This window comes from Crotalus tigris, unplaced genomic scaffold (genome assembly GCF_016545835.1).
Source record: "Crotalus tigris isolate CLP2741 ecotype Arizona unplaced genomic scaffold, ASM1654583v1 scf7180000017536.10889498, whole genome shotgun sequence".
Taxonomy (NCBI): Eukaryota; Metazoa; Chordata; class Lepidosauria; order Squamata; family Viperidae; genus Crotalus; species Crotalus tigris.
This window is the reverse complement of record NW_024096460.1, coordinates 7594975-7620130: the sequence shown is the minus strand read 5'-3', so window position 1 is coordinate 7620130 and position 25156 is coordinate 7594975. Positions and strand designations below refer to the sequence as shown.

The 25156-nt window shown below is 35.6% G+C and overlaps 1 protein-coding gene across 3 annotated transcripts in view; it reads right to left on the bottom strand.

The window, feature by feature from the left end:
• The window catches only part of DOCK1 (dedicator of cytokinesis 1), a 450137-nt gene that overhangs the window by 160802 nt on the left and 264179 nt on the right, over positions 1-25156 (bottom strand). For 2 of the 3 annotated variants that reach the window (XM_039344947.1, XM_039345028.1), the window contains exons 28-29: positions 18359-18460; positions 2811-2905 (exon numbers count right to left, since the gene is read on the bottom strand). In XM_039344947.1, coding sequence (XP_039200881.1) covers positions 2811-2905; positions 18359-18460 — 197 coding nt within the window. The remainder of the gene's footprint in view (positions 1-2810; positions 2906-18358; positions 18461-25156) is intronic. The other variant, XM_039345121.1, reaches the window with a different exon arrangement.

Sequence of the window (25156 nt, the reverse complement as noted above, 5' to 3'; positions counted from 1 at the left end):
TATTCCACCTTTATGTCTCAGCAGGTGGCAGCATCTAGCTGATCTCATCTAAGCTTGGAAGCTAGGCCAAACTTGAAAGTAAAAAAAAAAAAAGAATACTACAAAAGAATATCAGAAATATAGGTTAGATTGGGAATCTGAAATACTTCCTGGAAGGGCAATGACAAAACGATACTGGATTGCTCTTCCTGAAATTAGATGTTTTTTTCCATGTAGTCACTGGGAATCTTGACTTAAGGACATATTTATCTTTTTATAATAGTATATTTAATATTATAATAGCACAGGATATTAAATATACTATAATTTATATAGCCACCCAGAATTCAATATAGCATGGGTGGCTATATAAATGTTTTAAATCAATCAATGTCACAAATTTTATGAGTTATAATCCAAAACCATCATTAAGGCTATCTACTTGCACTATTCTCTTCTTCCATTTTCTGTTATTGTTCAAATCCTTACACTATTCAATCAGAATGCTACTTTCCAGTCCAAAAGACTTTTTTTAAAAAAATAGTAAAACATCGCTGACTTTCTGAAATATACATTACTGTGGGTTTTTTAAAATGATTGTTTCTAAATGAAAACTTTAGGATATTATCATTTCATAGACACGTCAGAGAATAAATGAGAGAATATTTAAAATATCAAATTCTCTTTCAAAGAAACCTAAAATTATTTCTATTTCTGGAGAACTAATTAGTAAATAATGTACAATTAAGAGGCATTGTTAGCAGCATTTGGGGGAAAGAAGCACATCATATTACTCATTCTACTTGAGCTAATAAAGAATTGAAAAGATTTCCTGTCCAGATCCAAAACTGCTCCTCATTATTGTTAAAAACAAAATAAATTCTGGACAGTCAGAATCTTTTTCAAAGAACCATGGGAACATAACTGAGAACGGAAACTGTAATGCACACTTGCGTGCCAGGCAATATGCACACATCTCAAAGATTTTACTCTGTGTGCATCTCTGTTCTTTCAAAAAAAATTGCAACAACTCCCCTCAAAAAATCCAAGAAACAATGAATAACATATATTGTTACTTTCTCTATAAACTGATGTAGGATGACCAAGAGTATGAAAACCTTCCCTAGTTATTTGTATTTTTAACTTGGCAGAGATACCAGCAAAATAAGATTCTCTTATGCCTAACCCATATCAAATTGCAAACAGTACATTTCATGAATTAAATGTCAACAATTTTAATAGGATTGGAGAATCAGATGATGCAAAGAACCCACTTTAAAATAAACTATCATGCACAAATTTAAAGCTGATTGTTTGTTGTAAATCATATGAACTAAGTTTCTGAGAAAGCCATTTTTAAAGAGAAGTCTGTCAATAGCAACTGAATGTACAGTTTAAAGACCCATGCCTTAATTTTAATTACAATCTATAGACACAAAAATTAATGTTAGAGGAAATATTATTTCAAAAGATATTTTCTGCCAGAACATAATAATTCAGATCTTGACACAAGTATAGCTGAATACTAGAGTGGTGTTTTTTTTTTTTTTAAAAAAAAAAAAGCTCTTTACTGAAGTTTCCCTACTGCAGAAATGATTTGAAGTTAGATTTAAACCCTTAATAAAAAAAATGAAAATGAAAAGCTGCTTAGACTTCTGTGCAAGGAATGGCTTAAGGAAGATCATCCTACAGTCACACAGTTAGACCAGTATGATTATTTCCATTGCTCAGATACATACAGAATACGCAGGACCTTAATGGGTATTTCAAAGGAAGCTATTTTTATCAGTCTACCTGCAAAAGCATATTTTGATTAAACATGCTGATTATTTGATGGGAACATGGTGTTAATCTATGGCCACAAAATAGGCACTAAATGTGGTACCACAATTTCATTAGAATGTAAGCTGCAGTGCATCTGATGAAGAGAGCTGCTTATTGCTGGGAAATATAATTTAAAGGGACAATATAATATAATATTAAATATAATATGGACAAACGATAGAAGAATAGTAGTAAAAAAATCATTTCTACTACTGATGAATTGAAAAACTTTTTTATGTATGAACTTACTCTAAAAGATTTTTCAAGGAACTTTTCTATTTCTGTTGGAATTATTATAAAAGGAAGAATACTTAATGAACATTATAGGTTGTAATTACAACAGAAAGTTCATTAAGTCAAGAAATAGGCAACTTATTTCTGTGCACTGATCTGCTAGCCAGGAGAAAGCGTTCTCTTCTTCAGGCTGGCCTAAACAATTACTTAAACCAGAGTTTCCCACCCTTTTCTTCTTTGCGGATCGGTAGGGGATGGTTCCACGCGAGCAGCCAGCAAGCCTGCATGTGCAGCTCCAATTCCACGAGCAGTATACATGTGTGTCTGCTCCTCACACAAATGGAGTATGCATGCACATGCTCGCTTGCTGCTCATGCAAGTGGGGATGTGCATGCGTGCACTCACCTATTTCCACAGCCCAATTACGAATAGTTCATGCCCACTATCGGGCTGCAGCCCAGAAGTTGAGGATCCCTGACTTAAGCAATGGTTTACCAATTCAAAGTTTACTAATTGAAACAAGAGGCAAGGAGCAAAATCAGTGATGCTATATTGCCATGTCTGAATAAGATCACTGGCAATTTTATTAGTCATTATTAAAAATCTCCTTTATAATTCTGGATAACAAAATATTTAGTTTAACCAGAAGAAAAAGCTTTCCTGTGGGTGAGAAAGAATGATGATGATGTAATTGGGTAAAGTCAAAGATTTAATGATGCATGTAACAAAATAATAATATCTAAGAAAATTTATTGATTTTCTTTTGTACTTACTTATTCTGCATCATATTCATTATAACCCAGTCAGAAGGATAGACATTTTTCCCAATAAGATTTTTGAACATGATGAATGTTTCCATAAGGAAATCCTACAACAGAAATCAAAATATATGATTGCTATTTTACATAAAGAATAAAATAAAAATTACTTTCATTTGTAAAAATAATAGGAATAATGGAAGAAAATACTCATGGAAGTTACAATTAAATTGAAAAAACTGTATCTTGGTGAACAAATAAATGTATCGGATTGCCTCTAATCAATACTGTATCATTGAATGATACCATAATAGATTTTATTAGTAATGCCATCTCCAAGCAAAGCCAATTTGTAACAAAACTAATACTGCAGGAATAAATAACCTATAAATGTAGTTCCAAAGTTCCAGATCCCTCACTATAGAGAACTATTGTTTATTTTCACTGTAAATTAGGTTTTTTTTATTGAAAAGTTTTACAAAAATTACAAAATATACCCCAAACCCACCCACCCTACCCCCCAACCCCCCTACCCACTTCCCAGAGCTGAATACAGGGTAATAAATATAATAATCATAATCTAACTAACATTAACCAAGTATGTAGATAAACAAATATAATGCACTTTAACTCTCTTTTAACACAGAATAAAAAAATTACAAATAAACTTTATTGTATAATCAAATTAAAATCCCAATTTATAAACAATACAATATAATAAAAATTCCACTACACTAAACTATTAATAACAACAATAATAATATTCAATAATTTATTCATAAAATAAATGGAACTTTTTAGTCCCATATTTATTCTGAATATAATCTATCCATCTTCTCCAAACCGAAATGTATCTTTCTTGTGAATAATTCTTCAAATAAGCAGAAATCTTAGCCATTTCTGCTAAATTTGACACTTTAAGTGTCCTTTCTTCTATAGTAGGCAAACAATCCTTCTTCCAATATTGCCCTACCAACAGCCTTGCTGCTGTTATTAAATTCAACATCAAATTAGTTTCCTTAACATCAAAATCTACAATAATATCCAACAAAAATAATTGAGGAGTAAACTTTAGCTTTCTTTTAAAAATATTCTGAATGATCCACCAAATTTTAATCCAAAAAGCTTTTACATTTCTACAAGTCCACCAAATATGAAAATAAGTTGCATCCAAACTACCACATCTCCAACATTTGGGCTGCAAGTTAGGATACATACAAGACAATTTTTGGGGATCCAAATGCCACCTATAAGACATTTTATAAAAATTTTGTCTCAAATTTTGAGCTTGAGTTATGAAATAGTGAGAAAGGTTAAATATTTGGGAGTACCGTATCTTTCTTGTGAATAATTCTTCAAATAAGCAGAAATCTTAGCCATTTCTGCTAAATTTGACACTTTAAGTGTCCTTTCTTCTATAGTAGGCAAACAATCCTTCTTCCAATATTGCCCTACCAACAGCCTTGCTGCTGTTATTAAATTCAACATCAAATTAGTTTCCTTAACATCAAAATCTACAATAATATCCAACAAAAATAATTGAGGAGTAAACTTTAGCTTTCTTTTAAAAATATTCTGAATGATCCACCAAATTTTAATCCAAAAAGCTTTTACATTTCTACAAGTCCACCAAATATGAAAATAAGTTGCATCCAAACTACCACATCTCCAACATTTGGGCTGCAAGTTAGGATACATACAAGACAATTTTTGGGGATCCAAATGCCACCTATAAGACATTTTATAAAAATTTTGTCTCAAATTTTGAGCTTGAGTTATGAAATAGTGAGAAAGGTTAAATATTTGGGAGTACCGTATTTTCCGGCGTATAGGACGACTGGGCGTATAAGACGACCCCCAACTTTTGAGAAGATTTTCATGGTTTAGAAAGTCATCTTATACGCCGGAAAATACGGTAGCAATGCTCGCTGGAGAAGCTTACTCTTCCTTGCTCAAAAATGTTGGGAGGGAGGGAAGGGGAAGAAAGGAAGATTGAAGGTGAAAGGAAGGAGATGGAGAAGGAAGGAGATTGAAGGGGAAAGGAAGGAAGGAAGGAAGGAAAGAGAGATTGAAGGGGAAGGGATGGAGATGGAAGGAAGGAAGGAAGATTGGAGGGGAAAGGAAGGAGATTGAAGGGGAAAGGAAGGAAGGAAGGAAGGAAGGAAGGAAGGAAGGAAGGAAGGAAGGAAGGAAGGAAGGAAGGAAGATTGCAGGGAAAAGGAAGGAGATGGAGAAGGAAGTAGATTGAAGGGGGAAGGAAGGAGAGATTGAAGGGGAAGGGATGGAGATGGAGATGGAAGGAAAGAAGGAAGATTGAAGAGAAAAGGAAGGAGATGGAGAAGGATTGAAGGGGGAGGAAGGAAGGAAGGGAGAGATTGAAGGGGAAGGGATGGAGATGGAGAAGGAGAAGGAAGGAAGGTTGAAGGGGAAAGGAAGGAAGGAGAGAGAGATTGAAGGGGAAGGGATGAGGATGGAAGGAAGAAAGGAAGATTGGAGGGGAAAGGAAGGAGATTGAAGGGGAAAGGAAGGAAGGAAGATTGAAGAGAAAAGGAAGGAGATGGAGAAGGAAGGAGATTGAAGGGGAAAGGAAGGAAGGAAGGAAGGAGACAGAGATTGAAGGGGAAGGGATGGAGATGGAAGGAAGATTGAAGGGGAAAGGAAGGAAGGGAGGAGAGAGAGATTGAAGGAGAAGGATGGAGATGGAGAAGGAAGGAAGATTGAAGGGGAAAGGAAGGAGATTGAAGGGGGAAGGAAGGAAGAAAGGAAGGAAGTAAGGAAGGAAGGAGGGAAGGAAGATTGCAGGAGATGCAGAAGGAAGGAGATTGAAGGGGAAAGGAAGGAAGGAAGGAAGGAAGGAAGGAAGGAAGGAAGGAAGGAAGGAAGGAAGGAGAGAGATTGAAGGGGAAGGGATAGAGATAGAAGGAAAGAAGGAAGGAAGATTGAAGGGAAAAGGAAGGACATGGAGAAGGAAGGAGATTGAAGGAGAAAGGAAAGAGATGGAGAAGGAGATTGAAGGGGGAAGGAAGGAAGGAAGGAGATAGATTGAAGGGGAAGGGATGGAGATGGAAGGAAGGAAGATTGAAGGGGAAAGGAAGGAAGGAAGGAAGGAGAGAGAGATTGAAGGGGGGAGGCGCTGCCAAGGAAGCACAATCAGCTCCGCACAATTGCCCGGAGAGGGGGGAGGCTCTGGCAGAGAGCCTGGTGGAGAGCCAAGTGGCGGCACATCAGAGCTACCGGCTGCACTCTCACACCCGCCAACCTGGAGTCCCCCATCCTCATCCCAGCGCCTCTTACCCTTTCCCAGCTGCCCCCCGGGACCTGCCCACCCTCCAGCCTCCTGAGCGCCATCGCAGCGGTGGGGTCACAGGAGCCCCTTTCCACGCTGCACAGCCCATCACATGCAAAAGGGGCATGGCTGGAGCGCTAACTCCCACTTGGAAGGCACCACTTCTACCCTCCCAGTCCGGCCGGCTGGCCTCCGACGCACATGCGGGTATTTTACGACATATAAGACAACTGGGTGTATAAGACGACCCCCAACTTTTGAGATTTTCATGGTTTAGAAAGTCATCTTATATGCCGGAAAATACGATATATATTACAGCTTCTAATGTTAAATTGTATAAGAATAATTATGAGACATTATGGGTAAAAGTGCAAAAGGATTTAGATGATTGGAAAAAATTACAGTTATCTTTACTGGGGAGAATCTCGGCAGTCAAAATGAATATTCTTCCAAAGTTTCTCTTTTTGTTTCAAATGATACCTATTTTGAAAAAAGATGCTAACTTGGAGGAATGGCAGAAAGGTATTAACAAGTTTATTTGGGCAGGGAAAAAAAACCAAGAGTTAAGTTTAAGATTATACAAGATGCACGGGAAAGAGGAGGACTTAAGGCGCCTAATCTAAAATTGTATTATGATGCGATGGCTTTAACATTGATTAGTGATTGGCTCAACTTAACAAACAAAAATATTCTTTCTCTTGAAGGATGGGATTTATTATATGGTTGGCACGCATATCTAATTTATAATAAAAAAGTAGATCAGGCTTTTAAATCTCACATTTTAAGAAATGCTTTACTACGTGTCTAGAAGAAGTATCATTATAGGTTAAATTATAAAATTCCAATTTGGGGGATTCCTGGACACGTGATAGAGGGGGTAACTAGAGGAGTGAATTTGGATAGGATTTCTTATAAGGAATTACTTGATTTGATAGGGAAGGATTGGCAATTAAAATCTTTAGCTGAGTTGAAGCAAAAAAATATTGTATACTCTTGGTTTCAATATAATCAATTGTTAGTTAGGTAGAATTTAGATCAAAAGGTTGGCATTACTTTAGAGGATGCGAATTTGATAAAACAGATTAAAGATCAAACTCTAGCTCATAGAAAGAGAATTTATAATATCTTAGTAGAATTGGATTCTGAAACAGAATTAGTTAAAGATTGTATGGTAAAATGGGCAGAAAATATTCAAGAGCCGATTCTATTAGATACATGGGAGACAATTTGGGTTAGAAACTGTAAATTAGGTTTTATATCAATTGTCATCATTTTATTTTGTACTGAGTTTTCATATATTGTCAATCATGCAGATTAATTATTCCTGGATGAAAGAGGTAGATAGATAGATAGATAGATAGATAGATAGATAGATAGATAGATAGAGAGAGAGACAGAGACAGAGACAAACAATAAATATGTTATAAGCACAGTAATAATAATAATAATAATAATAATAATAATAATAATAATAATAACAACTACTACTACTACTACTACTACTACTACTACCACTACTGCAATGTTGGAAGGGACCTTGGAGATCATCTAGTCCAACCCCTTGCTCAGGCGGGAAACCCTATACTATTTCAGACAAATGGCTGTCCAGTCCCTTCTTAAAAACTTCCAGTGTTGAGGCATTCACCGCTCTTGGAGGCAGGTTGTTCCACTGGTCAATTGTTCTGTCAGGAAGTTTCTCCTTAGTTCTAGGTTGCTTCTCTCCTTGATTAGTTTCCATCCATTGCTTCTTGTCCTGCCTTCAGGTGCTTTAGAGAATAGCTTGACTCCCTCTTCTTTCTGGCAGCCTGAGATATTGGAATACTGCTATCATGTCCCCCCTCGTCCTTCTCTTCATTAAATTAAACATACCCAATTCCAGCAACCATGTTTTAGCTTCCAGTCCCCCAGTTATCTTTGTTGCTCTTCTCTGTACTCTTTCTAAAGTCTCAACATCTTTTTTACATCGTGGTGACCAAAACTGGATGCAGTATTCCAAGTGTGGCCTTACCAAGGCATTGTAAAGTGTTATTATTAACACTTCACGTGATCTTGATTCTATCCCTCTTTAATGCAGCCTAGCTCTGTGTTGGCTTTTTTGACAGCTGCAGCACACTGCTGGCTCATATTTAAATGATTGTCCACTAGGACTCCAAGATCCCTCTCACAGTGACTACTATTGAGCAAGGTACCCCCTATACTATACCTGTACATTTGATTTTTCTTGCCTAAATGTAGAACTTTACTTTTTTCATCAAATTTCATTTTGTTAGATAGTGCCCAGTGTTCAAATCTGTCCAGATCCTTCTGTATCTTAAGCCTGTCTTCTGGAGTGTTGGCTATTCCTGCCAGCTTGGTGTCGTCTGCAAATTTGATGAGTTCCCCATCTATCCCCTCATCCAAATCGTTGATGAAGATGTTGAAGAACACTGGGCCCAGAACAGAGCCCCGGGACATCCCAATACATACTTCCCTCCATATAGATGCGGATCCATTGAGGACCACATGCTGAGTACGGCTGGTCAGCCAGCTACGGATCCATCTGGTGGTGATGCTGTCTAACCCACATTTTTCTATCTTATCAAGTAGTAGGTTGTGATCTATTTTATCAAATGCCTTACTGAAGTCTAAGTAAATTATATCCACAGCATTTATCTGATCCACTAATTTGTCACTTGGTCAAAGAATGCAATAAGATTTGTCTGGCATGATCTGTTTTTGACAAACCCATGTTGGCTTTTAGTAATGACTTTGTTTGCCTCTAGGTATTCGCTGATTTGTTGTTTGATTATCTTTTCCAGGATCTTCCCAGGTATTGAGATCAGGCTGATAGGTCTGTAATTTCCTGGTCCATTTTTTTCCCTTTTTTGTAGATGGGAACTATATCAGCTCTTTTCCAGTGCTCTGATAGTTCCCCTGTGCTCCAGGAGTTTTGAAAATTATAGTTCAGTGGTTCTGAGATCACATCTGCCAGTTCCTTGAGAACCTTGGGGTGTAATCCATCTGGTCCTGGCGATTTGAACTCATCTAGGCTGGACAGGTGCTCACTTACCATTTTCTTGCCTATCTTAACTTGTGTTTCTATTTTGTTTTTTATGGCACTATTTTTGATAGGTTGGTCTGTTTTTTCCCTTTGTGTAAAGACAGATGCAAAAAACGAGTTAAATAGTTCTGCTTTCTCCCTGTTGCTTGTCACCTTCTTGCCACTTCCACCCACTAATGGACCAATCATTTCCTTCACTTTTTTCTTGTTTTTTACATGTTGAAAGAAGCTTTTTTTGTTATTTTTGACTTTGGTCGCAAGCCTTAGTTCATTTTGAGCCTTGGCTTTCCTCACTTCATCTTTGGAGGCTCGGGCTATTTGCTGATATTCTGACTTAGTTATGTACCCCTTTTTCCACTTTCTATACTTGTCCTTTTTATCTTTCAATTTGTCAGAGTTCTTTATGCAGTCATGCTGGTTTCTTTTGAGAGCTGTTATTTTTCCTCTTTGTTGGTATTGTGCTAGACTGTGCTTTTATTATCTCATTTTTCAAAATTTCCCAAGCTTCTTGAGTTGTTTTCCCCTTGAGGATTCTCATCTGTGGAATCCTTCCCAAGCCCTACATTTCTTGAAATTAGCTCTCTTAAAGTCCAAGACTCTAGTTTGACTGTGTTCTATTGCTTGTTTCTTCCATAATGTTGAATTCCAATATTGCATGATCACTTCCTCCCAAGGTTCCTGTGGCTTCAACACCTTCTATCATTTCATCTCTGTTAGTGAGAATTAAATCCAAAATGGCTAATCTCTACTTTTGGGGACACAAAGTTTTCTGCTAGGTTTGTCAGGAATCTGTTTGATCTTCCACTTGGGGCAGAGTTTGTCTCCCAGTTGATGTCAGGGTAGTTAAAGTCCTCCATTACTATTGTGATATGCTTCCTACATACCTTAGTTAGCTGACTAGCAAAAAGTTCATCTATTTCCTCTGTTTGATTGGGTGGCCTATAGTATACACTTATGGCAATGTCATTCCCCCCCCCCCCGCTTTTATATTGACCCAAATGCATTCAGGACAGTTTTCATCATTGTTGTGCTCTATTTCTGTAGAGATGTAGTTATTTCTTATATAGAGAGCAATTCCACCTCCTCTTTTATTTGGTCTATTTCTTTTAAATAATTTAAATCCCTCTAGCTGTGTGGGTTTCATCCCATCATGTTTCCGTAATGGCAACAATATCATATCTGCCCTCATTAACCTGAATTTCTAGTTCACCCTTTTTGCTGTTCATACTCTGTGCACTGGTGTATACACATTTGAGTCCTTTATGACTGACCCTGTGTTTACTTTCTACATAACCTGTGTGGTTCCCCTATTTTCTTACCACCTATTTGGTTAGTGCACTTTGTGTGGCACACGCTATTAAAAGCTTGATTTTGCTTGACAGCATGGTTGATATTCTTGTCCACACACACATCTATGTTACATGCACTGATAGCCCTATAATTTTTAGATTGCCAGGGACAGGGATGTTCTGTATTAATTAAGTCACTGTCCCCGCTGTTTAATTTAAATATTCCTCCAGAAAATCTGTTAGCATAGTCATTGGGAATTGAAAGATTCCATTCAAAACATCTGGAGAGCATGTGCAATCAAGAATATTTCATCATATTATAAATTGATTTATTTTAATTTGGCATAGGGTTTTAGTGGCACAGCATAACAGCTGTCCCAAAGCTTCTACATTCAGAAAAATAAACTAAATTATTGATTTTCAGATTCCCAACATCAAAGAGGGCTTCAACAGGCTGTCATTCTTAGCAAGTATCAATGAAAATCAGTATTTTGACAATATAGCTTGCAAACTTAAAATTTGTTAAGTGACTGTTATTAATATACAAAAAGTAAATATTTAGCACAAACATAACATGTATGGTAAAGTCCCATTTGAACTAATACGTTAGTTTTATTGCTTTCTTCATCAGGATGAAGCTTGATGATTTTTTTCAGAACAACCCTATTATTTTGCTGACTTAATTATCATGCTATTTTTTACAATCAGATGGATGTTTCACTTTTTAATGAAATGCTTGATTTCCTTGTTTTACAATGTAATAATTGTATAGCCATAATTTTAACAGGATTTATACTCAAGTACATGGGTGCTGAGTTGAAATGGTGGAATTCATCTTTGAATATATTATTGTTCCAGATGCATACTTTATTAAAGGTCCTGTTTGTTTCAACTATTGGGTTTACGTACCTTTCCTAAATTTGGAGGCTGAATTTTCACATAATTTGAAAAGGGTGCAGCCTATATAGCACTCTTTATTAACTACAGAGCAAGAACAACATTATTGACCAATCTGTACTTTACAATATTAGAAACAGAAACACTAATGACTGACAATTCAGCAGAGAAAATTATTGAAAAAGAGTTACTCCATTAGCACCAAGTCCATTTGCCGCTCTGTTTCTGGACTATTATAATTAAGATTAATGGTTGTAAGAGCTCATACGTAATTGCCTAAACAATACTTTTTCTGTTCTTTTGTCCTCCATGTTGTTATGGCCTCTAAGATTATAGTAGCTTATCATTCTTATGAAAGCTGCTCAGAGGGGTTTTTTTTTTCAGATGAAGAGTAATGAGAGCACCTTTAAAGAAAGAGTAGCTAAGTGGTTTCTGGCACACTACCCTGGGATACATGAAGACTGTTTTCTGACCTCTCACCATCTCTATTCTTTCTCCTTCGTCCCTTAACAGCTTGCAATAAGTAGTTGGATAGAGACAATAAGACTCAAGTAGTTAAATTAAGGACATCTTATCTAGTTTTTCTCACCAGTTTTCTTTCAAGAGAAAGACTGTATAATATCAAGAAAGAAAGAAAGAAAGAAAGAAAGAAAGAAAGAAAGAAAGAAAGAAAGAAAGAAAGACCTGGAATCTTCCTTGCTGAATGCGTCCAGTCTTCTATCCAATAGCCAGAGTAAGTAAGCTATATAGAACATAAGTTCTTCTTTCTTAGTGATAGTATTGGTTTATTTTACATAGGTAAATGCTACAGGAAGGCCGGAGGGCGCAGGGTGTGGAAGACTGGGCCGTGGATATACCACTGAGGCGTAAGCGCAGAAAGACCAAGGCAAAGACAAAGCAGCAAGGCAAGAGCTCAGGAAAACTGAAGGATGGACAGTACAGGGGATTGTGAGCTCAGAAAGGCCACAGATCTTACCAGAGCAAACTGCAACTTTCCCTTCCAGCTTCTCTGGACTTTATTTATGGGAAGCTGGCAGAGAAGATCACAAATATTATGTGACTGAAAGATGCTGCAGCAGTTATAAGTGCAAACCACTTGGGAAACATTAGTATTTTGGTAGTAGCAAGTGACAAGTTTGTATATGATTCTTTTCAACAGCTTCCTTCCCATGATTTACTTAACCATGGTTTACTTAATATTTCCAATTTCCTGGTTTCCCATAGCACACAATTATGGTATGCTACAAAATGTAGTTAACTAGTTTATAATTTATCAGGTCATGTAAATATTACCTAGAATGTAGACAAGTTGCAATTCCAGCAATTTTACCCAGCATGGCCTGAGATTTCATACCTTGGCCTCAGTGTGCTTGTGAACAAATTTAAAGAACTACTGTCATCTCTTTCATCCTAACCAACCTCTTAAGATTAGCAGGCAAACTTTTTTCAAGCTTTTGATAACAAGTACAATTATTCTAGTGGGCAGAAGGGTTCGGACTATTTCAGTTTCATCATTATGAGCTTAAAAATGCTCAAAGGCTAATTTAAATCTTAAATAGTAAGCATAGAAATCTTTTAAATTAATTAATCGAAACCAAGACACAACTGATAAAATGTGTTAAAAACAAGGTATTGGATTAAAAATCTTACCTTGGCAAGATAAAATATGACTTCAAAAAGAAGAAACAAAATAATAGAATATGTAAACTACAGTACTTTTGCAAATTCTTATCAGTTCCCATTTAATTATTTAAATAAAGTACATTTGATGCATATACAGTATTTAAAAATAACAAAGCAGTTTAACGTAGCATCCAATTAAATATGCTTTTTCCAGAGGAGTATGGTAACAGTCAGTGCAAAACAGCAAGATTAGGAAAAGATTGAGATTCACATAATATGTGTCACTTTCTACTATACCAGAGGTGTCAAACTCGCCACGTCACATGACGTGTTGCGACATTATCGTGACTCTTTTTGCATTGCCGGCAATGGAGTGGGCGCAGCTTCAGTATGATGAAACTGGCCTGTGGGCTGGCAGTTTGACACCACTGTACTATACTGTACTATACTATATACAATTTTATTATTTATTTTTATAAATAATTTATTATATAACATTATATAATTATATATATATTATATAATTATTATATTTATTATTTATTTCCTTACCTACTGCATTTATATAATAAAGGTTTCCATCGTATTGGCATTAAAAGCATTATGTCACAAACTACAGTGAATAAAGAAGCTGGCTTTGAAGGGTAGAAAGAAGACCAGTACTAAAGCCATAAATCAGAGGGCCAACCAAGAAAATAATTTATAAAAAAGCTCAGAAGCAACCCCCTTTCTCTTCCCAATTCTCATGAAGACAAAAGGAAGAAAAGTAGCACATTCACACTTACAAGTGTTTGCTAATATAGCTGTTGCAATATATGTAGATTTACTTGTCTGATCAATATCTTAGTATAGTCTACCTAATAAGGCTGACACAAACGTTAAAGCTTTTTTGGAAGTATTTACCATTTCTTAGACTAATTCTCCTTTCTCTTTCCTCTAGACCTGGGATGTCAAACTGCCAGCTCGTGGGCTGGTTTCATCATACCAAAGCCGCACCCACCCCATTGCTGGCAACACAAAAAGAGTCGTGATATGTTGCAACACGTCACATGACATGGCAAATTTGACACCCGTGCTCTAGACATTTGAAGCAAAAGGGACCAGGTTTAACCATAGAAGTAATTATCTGGACTTTGGCTATCAACTTGTTCAGGTTCTCACAGCTTTAACCCTAAGAGTTAAACATGCATTATGTATTAATTGTGCTATTTGTGTTATAGCAGTTGTGAATAGTTTTCTCAAAAAGTAGCAGGATAGAAATATAGACTGTATAAGGGAAGAAATGGACACAAGCACACATTAGGGTGAAATACGTTTTCTCCCAGCATCAACAATTCCAGTGTTGTTTAGATGCTTCCTGCACTTCCTTATAGATCACAGGTGTCAAACTCGCCATGTCATATGACATGTCGCAACATATCACAACTTTTTTCACATTGCTGAAGCTGGGGTGGGCGTGGCTTCTGCATGATGCAACCGGCCCATGGGCCGGCAGTTTGACCCATTATAGATAATTTTATCCACTGCCTTCCTTGGTTGTAAGTTTCTTCTTGTGGAGAAACTTACAACCAAACAACCAAATTGTTCTCAGAGTGCTGTCTCTTTAAAAGGTGATAACAACAGTAGCTTGAATTTTATTTTATTTACTAAAAACATTTAGTCATTCCCCAGGTAACATGGATTTCTCAGCAAACTGGCAGGTACTCAAATTCAAATAAGTAAAATTCTATATTTTATTTATCTCCTTGTCCCATAAATAATTTCCACTCTTAAACAGTTGTACAGACAGTAACAAAAACACACATAGATGTCATCATCCTGAGATGAGGAAAAAAAAAAAAGATGAGACATCTAAATTTGTTGCTGAAAGAAAGGATTCAGAATCAGTAATAAGGCAGACCTTACTGCCTTCTCTGCTTGTGGAGTCTCAGAACTGCATCCTAATGAAGTAGAACATTATGGTCTGCAGACTGGTGCCAGTCCACGAATTATTTGTTACTGGTTTGCAACAAGCCCAAAATTTGAGAATAAGTGTTTAGATAACTTTCTAGCAATTTGATATTGTCCTGATACCCAAGCACATGATGAGCAGACTTGTCTCACTCATAAACTGATTCAGATGTTGTGGAACTTGCATGGTGATCATACGTAGCACAAGCTGCATTTTACAATTTGTGATATTTTAAGGGTGAGTTTGTCAGCTGTAACCCAAAAATGTATAAACATCTGAGAAAATGTAAGCATTTATTTTTGTAACTTGTTATTCTTACAATTATTTTAATTTTTAATCAAGCCTGTTTTTAATTCATAGTTTAACATAATTAGCTAAATTAAGGCAGTAACATGTATATTATTTATTTTTATCCCTAATTTCTTCCATCAAAAGATGATTTAAATTTAATTATAACTTTACAGGATAAATTGTTGGAACTGATATAACATCACTTCCTGTATTCTGGATAAAAGTTAGAAATGAATACCCTTGAGATTTCTGAAATTGATTTAAAATATCTTCTTGTCAACATAACTTTGTAAGATTGATTTCTCTGCTCTGAGTGTTACTAAAACAAAACACAGAAACAGTTTAAGTATACTGTATATTATCCTCTATAAGCAGCACTGTTATCAATCCAATCTAGATTAGATAAATTTACAAGCAAGAAGCAAACTAACTTGACACATTAGAAATTTGACATGTAAATATATGTAGTGTTTCTTCAAAGTTTACATAAAGGTAAAGGAGTCCTTGTGATTTTACTCAGCTAGTCATTGAACATTGTAAGGATGGTGCTCATCTCCATTTCATTGAGCCAGTGCTGTCTGAAGACATTTCCATGGTCATCTGACCAACATGATATCACTTTTACCTTCCCTCCGAAGCAATATCTATTTATCTATTCGCATTTGCATGCTTTCAAACTGCTAGGTTGGCAGGAACTGAGGCAATGATGGGAGCTCACCCCTTTGTGTGGCACTTGGGTCTCGAACCTGGGCTGCCAGCTTTCCAGCTGACAAGCCCAGCTTGGTATGACATACTAAATATGTGAGTGAATAAAAAAGAATTTTCTTATTAATGGATCAGAAGGCAAAAAAATAGTGGTCATAATGTTGGAAAATCGCTGGCAGAAATTTCAAGTTCTAGTTTTGCACCCAGCATTTTCCCAGTCAATTCCCTGTATCCAGATCAGAGCAAGCATACATAGCCATTCAGTTCAGCTAGCAAAAATAGCTTGATGCTTATTAAACATCAGCAAAATTGAGAGAGAGGGGGAGGGAGAGAGAGAGAGAAAGAAATGGAGATGGGTTACAAGGAAGACACAGTATAGAAGAAGTTAATAAACTTGAAATCTTTAGACTCACTGCAAACAATACTGTAATTGGAATGAACATTCCAAAGGGAGTTTGCTTATTCCAGTTTCAATCCTTTAATGTAAATAACAGCAGTAAAACAAAAATGGAAAGTAGGACCTTCCCTTGCACCGTAAAAAGTGGAGGCACCGTAAATTGGGTGGATGGTGATGATGTATCTCACCCTTGAAACTTGGGCAGATATATGAGAGAAGATAGTGCTTCAGAGAGCTTGGTTCCAAACTTACACCAATATCTTAAGAAATACTTTTTATGTGCCTTTTGTATTGGTGCAATGTAATTAGCTTCTATAAGCATTCTCAGTGCCACAATTTACAAGACTTGATGTATTTAGATTGTTTTTATGGTAAACTGAAGCAACATATTCTTTTTCCAGATAAACCTGCACTTGTCAGGCAGTAGTAAACATTTGCTTCATTGTGGCATACAAGTTTCAAGCATTTTAAACATTAACATTAAAAAATAAATAAAAATGGCATCAGTTGTAAAAAAAATAACTGCTTTTAGTTCTTTGCTCTGAAACTCTACCTTGGCAAAAAGCTTGATTGGTATAACATTTGAAGTAAAGACATAAAATGTTTCATATATATTCTGGAAACTACTGCAACTATCTTTTTAGAAGACTGTAAGACAGTCTATTAATTTTCAGGCTCAGTAAATGCTGATTTACACCAACCAATCCGAGCTGTAAAAAAGGCAGCAAATTGATATAGAAAAATCATACTTTTCTGCTATTGTTTGTATTTTGCAGCTTGGATCCTAACATTGCTACTAGGAAGCAAAGGAGAAAGCTGCCACAAATCAGTTCAATAAACCTCACAATTGCAATTTGATTTGCAATCAGATTCAATGAATTTTTCCATTTTTATGTCTTTTTGCTGTGTTTTTTAAAATTTTCTTTATGGGTTAAATATGAGGTGCTTGTTTGTGTAATAGGCCTAGTAATCATTACCATTTGAATCATACAATGATACTAAAATAGTTCTGACCTGCCGTGGTTAAATTACTAAACTGAGAAGTGACAAAAATGAGAAAAAAATTTAAGCATTTTTCTTTTCCTTTCCTTTCCTTTCCTTTCCTTTCCTTTCCTTTCCCTCCCCTTCACAGAGTAGGCAACCACTATGGCCAAACTGAGATGAACGTCATTAAATGATATTAAATGTCAGTAAATGAGCCAACCACTTACTTCCAAGCAAATTTCTAATTGGAGTCACTAAATTGAGAAATCTGTTTTTCTCCTTTGCCTCTATCTGTAGTCAGATTTTTTTCTCATACTGTCTGAAATGCTGTACCTCTAACTTCTCTAGCAACAAAATCTGTATCTAGCACCATAATATGGACGTCATGTTATCTGCTAATTAATAGATCTCAGCTAATACATTTGGGTCTGTCTTTGCAGAACACATTTGCCACAGGGCCACAATAGAGCCAGGTCATTAGAGATACCCGCCCTTGACTATTAACTCCATTCTATCATACCCTAATTAAGTAGTGCTACATAAACAGAAATATAGATTAGAAAGAATCTTGAGGAGCTTGATATATTGTCTCTATTAATAATCAAATATATCTTTAAATCTATGCATGTTTAATAATACTGATTAGGGTATTATCAATAATCTTAAGAGCTGCTTGAACAAATTAAATGATTTTAGAAACCTAGTATATAAGTCAAGATAAAACCTATATACAATAAACCTGTTAGTGGAATAAAATAAAGTTCCAGTACAATACCATATATTGTAAATGATAAGTTTGTGGGTAGATTCAAATTTAAAAACTATTAATGACATAACATAAAATGTTACATATTTGACTCCACCCTAAAACCTGATTCAGTATGCTTCAAAATTTTGATTTTCTTTAACAATCATCATTTAATGTAAGAATAATGACACATTTTTTGTTCTTGGCATGGAAGACAAACAATGTATATCATTGATTTTCATGTCTAGTCATAAGTTTCTCAGAAAAAGTTTTTTCAGCTTTATAATGATTTATCATATAATATTTTTAAAAAATAGTGTAAAAATTGGACAATGTTTCAGGTTAAACTTACAACAACATCAGTTCTCATCTTCCCCAAAGTCTTGATTAAGTGAGCATAATGATAATCTTCCATTTGTCTTAAAATAGCTGTCATGCTTGCAACAAAATTTCCCTGAAAATAAAGAGAGAGAGGAAAAAAAAAAAAAACAGATGTCACACAATATGCAGATTATCAGCAATTCTGGGCAAATCTCAAGCTATAAGAACATTTCTTTCAAGATATTAAAGCTTTTTGGATTAAGATTTGGTGGAATATTCAAAAGATTTTAAGAAAAAGATAAAGTTTACTCCGCAATTATTTTTGTTGGGTATTACTGTAGATTTGGATGTTAAAGAAACTAATTTGATGTTGAACTTCATAACTGCTGCAAGATTATTGGTGGGGCAATATTGGAAGAAAAACTTATTGCCTACTTTGGAAGAATGGATACTTAAAGTGTCTAATTTAGCAGAAATGGCAAAAATCTCTGCCTATTTGAAGGATCATTCACAAGAAAGATATATTATGGTTTGGAGAAGATGGATTGATTATATTCAGAAGAAGTATGAAACTGAAAAGTATTATCTTGCTTTTGAATAGATTTTAGATAATTATTAATAGTATTAATGGTATTATTATTTTTGTCTTAATTTGTTAATATTTGTTTTGAGAAGGAGTTAAAGTGTATTATGGTTTTGATTGATAGTTTAGTTGGTTTATGTTAGCTAGAGTATGTTTGTTTATTTGTTACCCTGTAATCAGCTCTGGGAAGTGGGGGAGGGGGGGGAGGGGATGGGTGGGTTTATATTGTAATTTGTAAAACTTTTAATAATAAAAAAGAACATTTCTTTCCAAAAAGAATAATTAATAAAAATATGAATTTACTGCTGTTACTTCTAAAGTCCCTATAATTTTCTGAGCTATATTGTTCTATGTATATGTTTTGTAAAACTTTTGGCTCTTAGTATTGTTTAATAATTGCTAAAATACATTTTTATTCTCTATAAAATACGATTAATTATGGGGATTACCTTATCTTATTTTTTTAATGAGTGGATTGGATCAGAAAAAGGGACCCTATCAATGACCTTCAAGGTTTTTTTTTCAGTACCTAAAATCTGATGTCTAATCTTTCAAATACATATTTATAGTAGTCCAATACACTTTAAATACATTGTTTTCATAAAACAACTTTATTCTCAAATCAATTGATAGCATTTTAATACTTCAAAGAAATAGTACTATTGATGGAGCATTACTGGAATTTCCAATTTTTGAATCCATGTTTGTAATGTCTACTTTAAAACTATTCTTAAACTTCTGCTACAGATATGTTGTTTTTTTTAATTTCTGTCATGAACACTATCAGTAGAGTTTAATTCTTAATACATATGCACAGCATTATACTGTTAAAAGTTAATTAGTCATGTCCCTGCCACTTACTTTTTATGTTAAATAGGTATAACCTGGCAGTTTTGAAACTCTAATATTCTGGCTAATGGGATCTATGAGAAGGGCCTTCTCTGCCGTGGCTCCTGCCCTTTGAGGTGAGATTGGCTTTCCTCCTTCTGACCTTCCATAAGGGCCTGAAGACCTGGCTCTGCCAGATGGTTTGGGGCCCCAAAGGGGGAACATCACACTTAAGGTGGTTGAACAATTAAGAGCCAATCCCACCTCCTACCCCGCACATTCAGCTGCCTATCTCCCTCCTCATCTTTTAATTATAATTCTATTTTGATTGTGGTTTCCATTTCTATTGCTTTAGAACACAGGTGTCAAACTCAATCATGTCATGTAACATATTGTGACATATCACAATGTTTTTTGCCTTTGTGATGTTGGGGTGGGTGTAGCCTGTGCATGAAGCATATGGCCTGTGGGCCGCCAGTTTGACACCCTTGTTTTAGAAGTCTTTTTTATTATTTTAATGCTTTTAATGCTGTAAGCTGCCTAGAGTCATTTACAAAATGGAGGGAGGCAAATAAATTTAATCAACAAATAAATGCAGTAGTTGATTTCTAATGGAATGGCATAGCACCATAGAATAAGCCTTTTTTTCCTGGTTGTGTCAGTTGTGGACCATTTATGCTATGAATACTATTATGTTTTTGCTATCATTCAATGTTGATACAGCATGTGTAGTATGTTAGATTGCTTAGACACAAATATACAAAGAAACAGCAGAAAAGCTTTTAAGAAAAAATAAAATAATTTTAACCATAATTCTCTATCTTGCAGCCTCAAAAACTCAGAGATAAACATCATAAATAGTAGAGGGAAAACTAAATACATTGATCTTGCCCTAGACAAGTTCCAGAAATAAAGTGTAGCCCTCACAGTGAAGAAAAATCAGAGGCATTCTTGTTTTGCCTTTGGATGGTTCCCAAAGGTTTTCATGTAGATATCACACTGGTTAAAACTGATATTTACAACCTTTAAATTAACAATCAACAATATCAATAATATGAATTATGGTTCTTTTTTTTATTGCTGATTTAGTTCACACATTTCATTTAACCACTGTATGTCTTTGCTTTGGCTTAGCATATGTGAACCCAGCCACTGCGATTTGTAAACCATGGTTGATGGATAGATGGATCAACATTTTTGCAGTTGGAAGGATACACTCTTTAAAGTTATTCTGTTATTGATTGATAAAGTAGATTAGACAGTCACATGAAAAATGCTAGATGATTAATTTTATATTTATTATATTTTCTTATTACCATATCCTTACAAATAATTAAAGATAGACATGTACACACACTGTGATACTTGATCTTACCAAACTGTAATGTTAACATTAAAAAAAAATCTCTGCTACGTTTCAAATGCTAGATGAACAGCATGCAGAAAATAATATATTTCACTCTAATTTCTATATGGTGCTCAGTGAAGAATAATTGAATGGGATATTCACTCAAACGTGTTTTTAAAAATAGGTTTATGCATTTAGGAATGTATGTTCCATGTGCAGAAAATAAATTCTGAATTTTATTTTTTATTAAATATTTTAACTAGAATAGTAAAAGCAAATACAAATTAAATTCAAAAAGAAAAAGTTATAAAGAAAAAAGAAAAATTGCACAGAAAAAGAAAAAAGAAAAGAAAAAAGGGAAAGCAGTAGAAGAAGAAAAAAAAGAAGTATGTTGAGAAGGGACTTCCAAAGAATACAGAAATGCATTTCTTGCATGATATATTACTAAATGTCAAATCACAAAAAACACAATAATACATTTTCTAATCCAGAATAAAAATCTAATTTTAATAGATCAATATTAATTATTTATTCATTATTTGCTATTTATCATGTATTTTAGTTTATTTCTATAAAAACTGCTTTTAACTGTAATATTAAATTCCTAGTAGTAGAGCCAAAGATACTGGATGTCTGGGAGAGTGTCTAAGTACAGTGCAACTGAGTCTAATTTCTAGATATATTTTGCATAAAAGTCCAATACAGAAATTATGAGTGCATTTTATAACGGAAAGTTAGTTTGCAGAGCAAAAAGTACTCTTTGTGTAATAGTAATGATTTATGAAGCTTATCTAATTTTAATTGTTACAGTACTTCCTTAAAGTCTTACAAAGGAAGCAATGTGAGGAGAGGAGGTTTTATAATTTATATATCTGAATTACATTCTATCAAAAAAACCCATTTCAAATAAATGGGAGAATCCAGGTTATAATAGAAACTTTTATGGACAGAAGTCAACATTAAAAAAAAAACCAGAATAGTCTTAGATATTGATCTTTTCCCACCACAGAAAACTTATTAAGACTGAATTGCTCTTGCCTCTATTAAGATCTGGTTGAAAGCCCAGTACATCACAGAATACAATTGAGGTAATCTTGAGATTTCAGTTATCTCAGTTGGGGTGAAAGTTATTTAGCGGCTTCATCAGCTTCTTTATCATTAAAGATGCACGGCACATTGTTAACTATAGGATGAATTGCATATGGTGTACATTAACTATGTATTATAATATGTGGATCAATTTATTAGCTCACTTATTATTGTCTTTCTTATTGCAGGTATGTTAAACATGTGTGATTAAAAACATTTCTGAAGGACTCCTAATTTTATTTATAGATAAAAAAGATAGATGAATAATCATAAAGGGAACACAGATCAATTTGCTGACTTTGCAGCCGTACAATTATTCTTGGTATAAAATTGAAATTGATTTTTCAAAAATCATATTTCTCTTTTTCTGCATGGAACATTATGCTATATTAGGGATACAGAGATGAAACAGTAAAACATGCAACCAATATACGCTAAAAGCTAACACAGCATTTTTCAAAACATTTCATGAAAATCCATTTCTTCCTGTTGCTTAATATTTGGTTAGCTTACATTTAGTAAGTCTAACTACTATAGTGTTAAGTAGATAAAGTCTGCACTAGCAAATTTCAGGTCTAATTATAGAATATACTGGTTTATCACCATGAATAAGGATTAATTTGATCTGAAATTGAAGCATTTCACAGTATGTTTATCTAGCCATCAACCTCATCCTTCTTATCCTGTGTTTCACTCTAAGTCTTACTTCCAGGAATGAAGGAAAGATTATCTAGACGGCCAATGGGGAAACTCAGTGGTCTAATCAATGACCTATCTTCCTCCTACTTTATTTCAATTAAGTAATGTGTAAGGAAATATGACTTACATAGAATAGAGGTGGGTAATTGGGGAGGGAGGAGTGCCATTGTGGTACCATGCCTTCTCACCTACTGGGAGAAGGAAATCTAGGAGCTGGTAGGCAGCAATTACTGCAAACCTAGAAGAATGTGCTGCAAATATCTTCAAGAGCTGAGTTAATACAGTTAATGCCCACTTAGCGAAATGTTCAAAGATACGATAGACTTCCACGGGGTATGAATGACTCAGTTCTGAAGTTCTGATGGCCACTCTAACCATGGTCATGTGACTACATATCAGGCACTCAGGAACAACATCTTGAGGGAAGTGTGTAGTGGAGTGCCCCAGGGCTCTGTTCTGGGCCCAGTGCTCTTCAACATCTTCATCAACGATTTGGACGAGGGGATAGATGGAGAACTTATCAAATTTGCAGATAACACCAAGCTGGCAGGAATAGCCAACACTCCAAAAGACAGGCTTAAGATACAGAAGGATCTGGACAGACTTGAACACTGGGCACTATCTAACAAAATGAAATTCAATAGTGAAAAAAGCAAGGTTCTACATTTAGGTAAGAAAATGCACAGGTATAGTATAGGGGGTACCTTGCTCAATAGTAGTAACTGTGAGAGGGACCTTGGAGTCCTAGTGGACAATCACCTAAATATGAGCCAGCAGTGTGCTGCAGCTGCCAAAAAGGCTAACACAGTGCTAGGCTGCATTAACAGAGGGATAGAATCAAGATCACGTGAAGTGTTAATACCACTCTACAATGCCTTGGTAAGGCCACACTTGGAATACTGCATCCAGTTTTGGTCACCACGATGTAAAAAAGATGTTGAGACTCTAGAAAGAGTACAGAGAAGAGCAACAAAATGATTAGGGGACTGGAGGCTAAAGCATATAAGGAACGGCTGCTGGAATTGGGTATGTATAGTTTAATGAAGAGAAGGACGAGGGGGGACATGATAGCAGTGTTCCAATATCTCAGGGGCTGCCACAAAGAAGAGGGAGTCAAGCTATTTTCCAAGGCGCCTGAAGGCAGGACAAGAAGCAACGGGTGGAAACTAATCAAGGAGAGAAGCAACCTAGAACTAAGGAGAAACTTCCTGACAAATTAACCAGTGGAACAACCTGCCTCCAGAAGCGGAAGTGCTCCAACACTGGAAGTTTTTAAGAAGAGACTGGATAGCCATTTGTCCGAAATGGTATAGGGTTTCCTACCTGAGCAGGGGGTTGGACTAGATAACACTCCAGAAGACAGGCTTCAGATACAGAAGGATCTGGACAGACTTGAACACTGGGCACTAACTAACAAAATGAAATTCAATGGTGAAAAAAGCAAGGTTCTACATTTAGGCAAGAAAAACCAAATGTACAAGTACAGCATAGGTGGCACCATGCTCAATAGTAGTAACTGTGAGAGGGACCTCGGAGTCCTAGTAGACAATCACTTAAATATGAGCCAGCAGTGTGCTGCAGCTGCCAAAAAGGCCAACACAGTGCTAGGCTGCATTAACAGAGGGATAGAATCAAGATCACGTGAAGTATTAATACCACTCTTCAATGCCTTGGTAAGGCCACACTTGGAATACTGCATCCAGTTTTGGTCACCACGATGTAAAAAAGATGTTGAGACTCTAGAAAGAGTACAGAGAAGAGCAACAAAGATGATTAGGGGACTGGAGGCTAAAACATATAAGGAACGGTTGCTAGAATTGGGTATGTCTAGTTTAACGAAGAGAAGGACAAGGGGGGGACATGATAGCAGTATTCCAATATCTCAGGGGCTGCCATAAAGAAGAGGGAATTAAGCTATTTTCCAAAGCACCTGAAGGCAGGACAAGAAGCAACGGGTGGAAACTAATCAAGGAGAGAAGCAACCTAGAACTAAGGAGAAACTTCCTGACAGTGAGAACAATTAATCAGTGGAACAGCCTGCCTCCAGAAGCAGTAAATGCTCCAACACTGGAAGTTTTTAAGAAGAGACTGGACAGCCATTTGTCCGAAATGGTGTAGGGTTTCCTGCCCGAGCAGGGGGTTGGACTAGATGACCTCTAAGGTCCCTTCCAACTTTACTACTATTACTATTACCTCCAAGGTCCCTTCCAACTTTACTACTACTACTACTATTATTATTATTATTATTATTATTATTATTATTATTATGAATCATCGCACAG